We start from the raw sequence: 9647 nt of genomic DNA on the forward strand, positions 1-9647 counted from the left end.
TTTTGTGAGAGATGTACTCGAGTATTTACCTGTTTACTCTGTTATCTTAAACACAAACATGTCAATGAACAGTGTGGGCACAAGAAACCAATGCTTGGACGCAATGTCTTCTGACAAGTGCACCACAGGATGCGCAACTAGAATTGCTACTAAAATCAAAGAATAAATCCGAAGTCACATCATAATGACATTATAACAGCTCAGTATGAATGGCACCTTTCTATCATTGCTTACCAAATACCAAGAGACCACCCAAAACGTTTTTAATCCTTTCATCGATGATTGCAGAACTACCAAGAATGATCATTTTAACAATTTCACCGCAAGATGGAGGGAAAAAAAAAAAAGAAAAAGAAACAAACAGCAAATGCCTTGCCCTTAAATCTGTTCTAAATTGCTTCAAAGCCCGCAGTTATCAACAAAGTTGGTTTCATATGAAAGGGCTTCTAAATCAAAACCTAGAGTTGGGCTGTATCCTCCCAGCTGCTGCTCCTGGCATGGTAATGCTCCGCTTTCTTCTTAAGAATACAACTGAACCACTAATAAGCAGCAATCCAAATATAATTCCCTGCACGTAGTAGTTTTGGAGTATCTGCATCAGCGATGACACAAAATCATCTAGGTAAAAGCTATTTATCTCTAATTACTGCCTCCAGTTTCAGAACTAGCCAACATTTGGTTTAAGTGTGCGACTGAGAGTAATATACTAACAAGTGATAACAATCAATCAGCAATTTTGTATTCTCATAAGGACTCTTGGTTGACAAGGTGATGTGATGCACTCCATTGATATGCACGTATAGTCACCGAAAGAAATGTCCAGCTCTGCTCTGTTTTATAACTTCCAAAGTAGACATCAGTCACAGAAAATATAACTAGGAAAGTTAACCAAAGCTAGTGTTAGACGGGCTCCATAAGTTGTAGATTAATACAGGCTGGCTGGAAAGGAAGAGAATGCAGGACATACTCAATCTCCTCTCATGAATTTTTAAAATAAGGAAGACAAATATTAACAGAGCTTAGCGCTTGTTCTCATTACGTGTTAGGCTTTTATGGTAGGGCAGAAGCAAAAGGAATCTGAATAGCATATGAAGTATAATAGACAGTGAAACATCAAAGGTACAAGACTGCAGGATTCCGGTCCAAAACTAGAAACCAATTTCATGAGAAAAAGCTGTTAGTATGAGTTTCAAATGCCTTATGCAGCTAATTAATTAATATATTGCTTGCAGATTGAAGATTGAGATCCAAAATGCCACGACCAAGGCAATCTAAAGCAAAATGGAATAGACAGTCAACCATCCAATTCAAACTACATTTTCAGAATGGCTACATATATTTCAAAATTCCAGAATAAACACTATACTAAATATGTAACCTGATTCTCATTTCGAGGAAAAACAAAACATGATTCTTTTCAAATCAATCAAATGTAAAAATCAGTGAAAGATAAGAACCATAAGGTACATACCTCAAAACCTAGTACTGATAACTTCTCTTCATTAACTGTTTGCATGCAGCTTCTGTAGGTAATATAGGCGTTTGAGCTGCCCCCAGATGTGGATGAATCACCAAGTAAGCTTCTACGCTTTCCTGAATTTTCATTATTGACTGAGATTTCAAGATCAGATCTACTTTTTTCAGATTTTTGCTCATTTTCAGCCTTTGAACCATCACCAGTTTCTACACATTTGAAAGGGATACGATATCCTGTCTCACTGCATCGATATTTTTCATCACCCTGGAAACAAGTAGTACTCTAATTAAATCCCTCAAACAATTAAAAAAAAGAGGAGGAAGAAATAAGAGCCATAAAGATTACAGAGGGCTAAAAACCAAACAAACAAAATAGCAAATGCATGGCAACATATTAAATTTACTGATTATTTTCTAAAGATTATAAGCAATATTAATAGAGCCTTCAGTGGCTGTAATATGTGGAGGTGGCAATGTAATTGAAATATAACAGTTATTTTCTTCTTTTATTGCTTGGCTGGCTATCTTGAACAGATTTAAGTACCTTATCCAGAACTCAGTCATGGGATTTTCCTTACTTTCTACTACTTGAGTAACTCAGAAGTGGAAAGCTGAAACCACTTGTTTTTCACTTGAAGCTACTCTAAAGCTGTGTGGAGCAGGGTGCAGCAAATGTCAGGGATCCAAAGACCTTCTGGAGATTGGGATACTGAGCTTGCCTGGGCTATTTCTGTGCTTAAAGGGAAGACTATGTCTTCTTTGCTGCTGCATCTGGCTTGCACTGCCTAATGCCTATTATCTGTTATATTTGGAGGGAGAGGAATTCAAGAACGTATACTTCCAGAACATTATCTCCAGATGCCACTTTTAATCAAATAGCCGCTGATATTCAAGCTGGATTTTAATTCTTTAACCATTAGTGTTACCAATTGTTTCCATGTGAAATTTTGTAGGAGATGAGGGATTGTTTCTGTGTAATCCTTGATACTGGTATTTAGGCTCAGCCTATATTGTACTTGAGTAGCAGGGTTCTCTTCTTATTTGGATGTTGAAATAAAACTTCAATTATCCAAGGAAAAAAAACAGTTATTTTCAGATGTGACAAGGTAATACCCAGAAAAGTTGAAGAAGATCACTAAATAGTAGCAGGATCACGAACTTGATTTAATCCATCTTTTCACATGAACCTAAAGGAAGAACATTAGAGATGGATATGAATAAGCTACTTGATTCACTACTGTTACTAATTCGGCCAACGCTGTCTTAAATTGGAGATGTTTACCAACTTTCTCAGGAATTAAATTGTTCTAACCTCGAAAATAAAATTAATAATGTTGTAATTATAAAGATTAAAAAAAGCCTCTTCACCAGAAAACTGAACTGAACTTCATTTATGTTGTTATATGTTTCTACTAAAGCCAAAACTTATAAATTTATAAACTGAAGCTAAAACCTTTAACAATTTAATTAACACATTAAAAAAAATTAAAATCAATCAAAATAAGATCATAAAATAGGATTCCGAATGAAGACAAAAGGAGAGACCTTCTCAGAGTAAAGGCAAGGAACGCAAGGACCAGAAGGAGAGCAATCGAAAGTACGGTTACTTCCTTTTGGAATTTCTCTGAAGCTCATCAAAACCCTCTGCCCAACTCGTCCACTGAATTAATTCTCAAAATCGGGTTTGAAATTTAAATTAGATCAGATGCAAAATTGACATTCGATATTCATTGGAAAATAGTAATAATAATAATAATAATAAAGAGAGAGAATTTGAGAAATTACTGCTGGTAATCAATCGAAGAAGCTGAAGCTAAGACGGGAAGGAAGAAAAGGAAGGAAAAGAGGAGCGGAACAACAGCTGATGAATTTGAAGATCCCATTGCTTTCTCGTTTTCTTTTCTTTCTTCAATTTCTGTTCGATTTTTTCCTTCTCTTTTTTCTTCTTTCAGTTCTCTTCTTTTTCGCCCAGGACACCTTTCACTTTACGTTATTACAAAACTACCCCGATAGCTTTATGAATTCTCATTTTACCATTTTATTACAACGGATCATGTTTGCACAGGCACTCGCAGCCAGGTTCTCCCCTTTTAGCTATGAAGGCTTTTCCTTTTTCTTTTTCCATCAAATAAGTAAATCATCATTTTATTTTTTATAATTAATTTTTTTTCAAGTAATTCATAAGCAAAATTATTATTTAATTCAAAAAAGAGAGAAAAAAAAAAAACCTTATAACAAGAACAAACTGCAAGGTACTTACTTAGAAAACAAGCAATTGTGAAGAATTAATGTAGGTGCTTGAGTTTGGTCACTAATTTATTAGTTTTATGAGAATTATTTTACAGCAAGTATAATACTATGAGGAGTGTAATAAGAACAATCAAAACAAATAGAACAATTATATTGGATCACCAATAATTCTGGCATAATTATATAAGGTATGTTTTCTTTACTAATTTAACCATTTACAACCAAAAATACATTTGACAAGACAACTAATTCTTTTTCTTTTCTCTTTTCTATTTGAAAATTACAAATTGATTCTATTTCTTTACTATATGATTGTTGGCGATCCATTATTTATCCATTATCAATAGGTTATGCATGGCATAAAATTATGAATAATGTTCCATTCACCTTTTTATAGTATTTGAAAATGTCTAATGTGATATTTACATTAAAAAAAATTAATTTGATATTCAAACTTTAATTCTGTTTATCAATGTGTCTCAACTTTTAACGCAGTTAAAAAAAACTTAATGATGTGTTCATGAATTAATCAAAACACACCATCAAGCTAAAAATATCACGCTATTTTTTGGTGAAAGACTAGAACAAATATACAACACACTCCTTCATTAATATATTTTAAAATTTACTTTTTTAAAAAATAAAATTAAAAATTAAAAAAAATTAATATTTTCAAAATAAAAAGTAAAGATTTTATAAAATAAATTTATATTTAAAAATTTTAAAAATTTAATTTTTCTTTTTTTAAAAAAACTTAAAAAAAAAGACTTTTAGCGTTTTTTCCTTTTTCTCCAAAATTTAAATTTTATTTTAGAATAAAAAATTGTAAAATAATATTTTTATCATTTGAAAAATTAAAAAAATAAAAACTTTCATAAACATTTTTTTATTTTAATAAATAAAAATAGAAATCTTTTTAAAAAAACTTATTTTACTCACCGTTTAGATACTCGATATCTGAACCCATTTATAAATAAATATATATAAAATATATTATATGCTTTTCCAAACCCATTTATAAGTAAATATATATAAAATATATTATATAGAAAAATGTTTACGTCAAAAATTTATTTTTTAATTATTAAAAAAGGAGTTAAAACTTAAACTTTTTAACAATTATAACATGTGTCCACCATATGGCAATTCTAATCAACTCACAAAGTGACGTGGCATTTATTCACATGATGCGGTTTGATTGATTCATTAACATAAACTACATATATTTTAATGGTGTTAATTAAATGTTGGGACATATATAAAAGTTTGAGTAACACATTCAACATGTTTTAGTCTGAATACCAAATTAGATAGACAATTGCATGAACCTATAAATTAACAAAAAAAAATGTCAACATTTTAATGTGATATTAAGGCTCACATTATAAACATGGGCAGTTTGGTGCATAACGTTGTGAAGGGCCCTTTCAGTTCTCCGGCCCGGAACCCGGAAAAGAAATACTCAGTCAGCTATATTTCTTCTGTCCATTCATCGCATTTCAACACTGGGTACCAAAAAAGAAAGGGCAGATTCTATCCTTAAACAATGTTAACGATCCCATTAAAAACAAGTTTCTTCTTAATTTCTTGTCTGTTCATCGCCTACAAAGTTTGATAATGGATGTTTGATTCATTTAAACAAGCAGCAGGCTCAAGTATTAAGGGCTTGTGTTGTAGTGAAGTTAATATCCACGAGTACAGGAGCTAAGAGACCTCCTATCCTGGATCGTAGTGAAGCCGCTGATTGGTTTTTTTTTATCCCTACGCAACGTAGCCTGAACTGTACTCTTCTCACTTCTCACCCTTTTCCAAACTTTAGTTTCAGGTTTCCAGAGATGGAGAAGAAGATCCAGAAAGTGTGAGAGTTCGAGGGCCGGGCCCCGCAATCACGCAATTATTTGATGCGGCAGGAGCATGGAGTACTTTTTGTCGGAGATAACATACTAGTAAAAGCTAGCACTCAATTAGATTGATTGCGTTCACGCAGATGGTGAGACCTTAAAAGAGTTGCCATCTCAATATTGAAAATTTCAAAACTGGAAGACATAATCTCCAAGGAGGTCCAGGGCAGGCAGTGGGGTCTGGGGCACGTGCTTTTGTGTTCCAAGGACACAAGCTCTGCTCCAAAAATCAGACACAGAAAGACCATATATGAAAGATTAGCACTTGTCTTAGCTTAACCCCACGTGCCCGGTTGGGTTCAAGAAAGCACCATTTCATGGTCCCAACCAAAAAGATGAACACACTATGATAAAGGAGATAATGTTGACCATCCCATCGCTTCCTCTGTTTCCAGGATTGTAGTTAATATATCACGGGAACGCTGTGAGTTGGCTGCGTTCTTCATGTAACTTTCCAATCGAATCTTGAGTGAATGAACTGATCCGGATTTTAATGCAAACGCACATTGGAAAGAGGAAAACAGAAAAATGGAGGTCAAGTTTACAGGGGATTCGTCAATCTATTCTGCAGTGAATACGTAGGACCTGGATATCCATTGAACACTGACCTTGATAGGGCGCCTTCTCAAGGCTGCACAGCTGACAAGGCATTCGTGAGACACAAAGTTGGGACGGCCAATAAGATTTTATGAGATATGAGCTTGTAAATGGAACCCCCTTGTGGATTAAAAAACTACGCTTCTGGTACATAGGATAATTATTCGTGGTTTGATTTCAAAGATGAAGACTTTTGAGGCATTATGGATATCTGGTGCAGTGCATCATAAAATCACTTGTCCAAGTTAGAATCTTGAGTGATGAGTTGTAACTGATAAAAAAAAACAGAAGGAAATTTCAGCGACTTGGGAGCTTGCAAAAATGAGCAAAAACAGAAAACGGGGGCCACATCAATGCAATAAATTAGCATCGCAACAAAAATTGATGATCAGATTTCTTTTCAGCAACATTAACCTGGCATTATCATTTTGAGTTGCAGTAATCCTGCTATGGATACCTAAGCTTTCAAACTGGGGCGAATTCAAAAGCAGAATTAAGCATTATGAGGATAATAAAGAAAAACTTTCAACTGCATTGAAGCTAGTGACTAGAGTGCATAATGCTTCGTGTAATTTACAGAATTATCCAACAAATTAGCACTAGAACAGGGAATCCTGTTCCAAGTGGAAATGATACCAATTGCTGAAAATGCCTTAAAAAGAACATCGCATACACAAGGCAGATATGTCCAATCGCTGCAACTCTCGAAGAGGATAAACCAGTGTTTTTCGCACTTCTTATCCCATCCCCCCCCCCCCACCAGGGTTACTCCTTGTGATCATGATCTTGTCTCCCAAAGATCAACGGAAAATCATCATAATGTTCAAAGAAACCATGTTTCTCAGCCATGCTCTTCAACGATTCATAAACCTGGTACATAGAAGGTCTGTCCTTTGGCCTGGGAACCACACAAGTGCAAGCAACTCTCAGAAACTGCATAATTTCATCATCATGACCCTTCCCACACAATGCTTTATCAATAGCATCCTTGCTTCGACCTGTGCTAAACAACTGATTAACCCAATCCACCAAATTCCCTTTAAATCCTTCCTCCGCAGTGCTAACCCCAATGGGTTTTTGACCTGTAACCAACTCCAACAACACAACCCCAAAACTGTAAACATCCCCTTTCAAAGAAGCAACCATAGTACTAGAATACTCGGGAGCCACATAGCCAAACTCCCCTAAATCCCCGTTCACAAACGAACTATCATTGGAATCACGCGACCCCATCAATCTTGCCAACCCAAAATCCGTTATTCGAGCATCCAAATCATCATCAAGAAGCACAACATTGGAACTAAAATACTGATGCATGTGCGGCGGTAGGCATCCATGGTGAAGCCAAGCTAAGCCTCTAGTCACACCAACACCAATCTTAAGCCTAGTTGGCCAATCCAAAACCTCAAACTTCCCATTCCCAAAACCACCCAGGCTTCCCCCATGCAACTGAGAGTACAATGTCCCGTTTGGCATATGCTTATAAACCAAAAGCCTCTCTTCTTCCACCACACAAAACCCTAAAAGCGGAACCAAATTCGGATGCCTAAGTTGTCCTAACCTGTTCATTTCCGATCTAAACTGTTTCTCACTAAGCTTACAAGCGCTTAGCCTCTTAATCGCCAAGGCAGATCCGTCCGGCAACATCGCCTTGAACGAAACTCCTGTCCTCGTCGAAATCACCGCGTTTTCCGCGTCGAAATTGTTCGTCGCCACCATTAAATCGGCCAATTTAATCTTATTTATAGGCTTTTGAAATAAAGAAACTTGAACAAGCTTGTGAGATTTCAACAATTCAATCCAACTACTATCATCTTTACCATCAATGCCGTAACTTTTCTTTCTTTTTTCACCTGCGGCGCCAGCTCGGAGAAAGAACCACCACCAAATCGCGAAACCGACGATTAACGAAACGGCGGCGCCGATGACACCAGCTATTATGATGATTCCAAGACTTTTACCGCTCAATCCACCGCATTTCGATAACGGTTTCCCACAAAGTCCACTGTTACCGTCAAAACCGTCTTCCCCAAATCGCGCCAGATCAGACGGGATAGAGCCAGACAAATCGTTGTCCGCAACGGAAAACCGTTTAAGCCGGTCCAACCGAGCGAGCTCGTAAGGGATCGAACCAGACAATTTGTTATTGTCTAAAACGAGGTCGTTTAGGAACTTACAGTTAACGATCTGAGTGGGGATGGAACCGGAGAGACGGTTACCGGAGAGATCGAGGCGTACAAGGTAAGGAAGCCAAGAGCAGATATCATTAGGAATGGGACCGGACAGAGAGTTGTTGGAAAGATCCAGAATCTGGAGGCTCCGACAGTACTTTAAAGAGTCCGGTAACTGACCCGACAGCTTCATAGAAGAGAGCAGGAGGCTTATGATTCGGTTTTCCTTCTCGTTCCAGCATGAAACGCCGGTGAGATTGCAAACGAATGTTGACGAACGGTTGTTGAAGGTCCACGTGGCGAGAGGGGAGTCCGGGTCGGTGAGAGAGCTTTTCAGGCCTTCGAGACAAGTGATGTCATCTTCGATGGCGAACGAGAGGAAGAAATTAAAGAGTAAAAGTGAGGAAGATACAAAAATGAGATTCTGCTTCATGGCTGAGCTGCCGCGCGTTTGGATACTTGGCGGTAGAGAGAGAGAGATAGGGTTTGGGTTTTGTTTTTGTTCTGGAGAGGGAGGGTGGGGTGGCGGTTAGAAGGGGAAAGGAAATGGAGGAGGAAGATGAGGAAAATGGGCAGCTGCCATTTGACTGTTTGGGGCCAAAGAAGAGAAAGAGAGAGAAAAGGAGTTGCTCAGCTCAGCTGCTGCTCTTTTAGCTTTTTTGACTGCCTGTTGAATTTTCTCATGTCTGGCTTTGTCTTGTCTTGTTTCACTACCCTTTTTGTTGGGTTATTTAGTTTTATAATTATTATTACCACCTGGATTAGATTTGCTTTCTCAAAGCGGCGCCGTTTTACTCGGTTTGGGAAGGTAGTTAAGCCAGATCAAGGTCAAACAAAGGAAGGTAATTTACTACTAGTAGTTAGTTTAGCAGCAATTGCAATTTGATTGAAAGAGGTGGGTCTTAATCAGGGGATGAGATGAGACAAAGCAGCCTAGCCTAGTTTTGGGTTAAGTGGGTTGCGGTGGAGTGGAGGGCAGATTTACCTAAATTCTTGCATCATTAGATAGGAATCTTTGCTCATTTCAACACTGATGAACACGTAATATTCTTCTTTCAGCTTCAATCACAGGGGAAGGGTCAGGGTGCCTTTCATTAATTTCTTTCTCTTTGTTTTTGGAATTTTCCTTATCTGGTCAAAGGAGTGCAGATCGATTTGCAATCATTTTCAATCATATCATTTCAGGTTGGGCTGAGTGCTTCGCTTTCATTTTAAGGCCCAGGCTTAGGCTATCCTATATAGGGCCCTATAC

General features: G+C 37.1%; 2 protein-coding genes across 2 annotated transcripts; both read right to left on the reverse strand.

Moving 5' to 3' along the window:
- LOC18609328 lies at positions 191 to 3486 on the reverse strand. Its single transcript, XM_007044378.2, has 4 exons — positions 3262 to 3486; positions 3022 to 3136; positions 1472 to 1741; positions 191 to 568 (listed from the first exon to the last, which is right to left on the reverse strand). Exons 1-4 carry the CDS (start codon positions 3357 to 3359, stop codon positions 452 to 454), a joined length of 600 nt encoding a protein of 199 aa, XP_007044440.2. The 5' UTR covers positions 3360 to 3486; the 3' UTR covers positions 191 to 451.
- On the reverse strand, positions 6703 to 9076 carry LOC18609329 (probable inactive receptor kinase At1g27190). The gene has a single exon (XM_018115029.1). It carries the CDS (start codon positions 8826 to 8828, stop codon positions 6990 to 6992), a length of 1839 nt encoding a protein of 612 aa, XP_017970518.1. The 5' UTR covers positions 8829 to 9076; the 3' UTR covers positions 6703 to 6989.

The sequence above is a fragment of the Theobroma cacao genome, chromosome 2 (assembly GCF_000208745.1).
Source record: "Theobroma cacao cultivar B97-61/B2 chromosome 2, Criollo_cocoa_genome_V2, whole genome shotgun sequence".
NCBI lineage: Eukaryota > Viridiplantae > Streptophyta > Magnoliopsida > Malvales > Malvaceae > Theobroma > Theobroma cacao.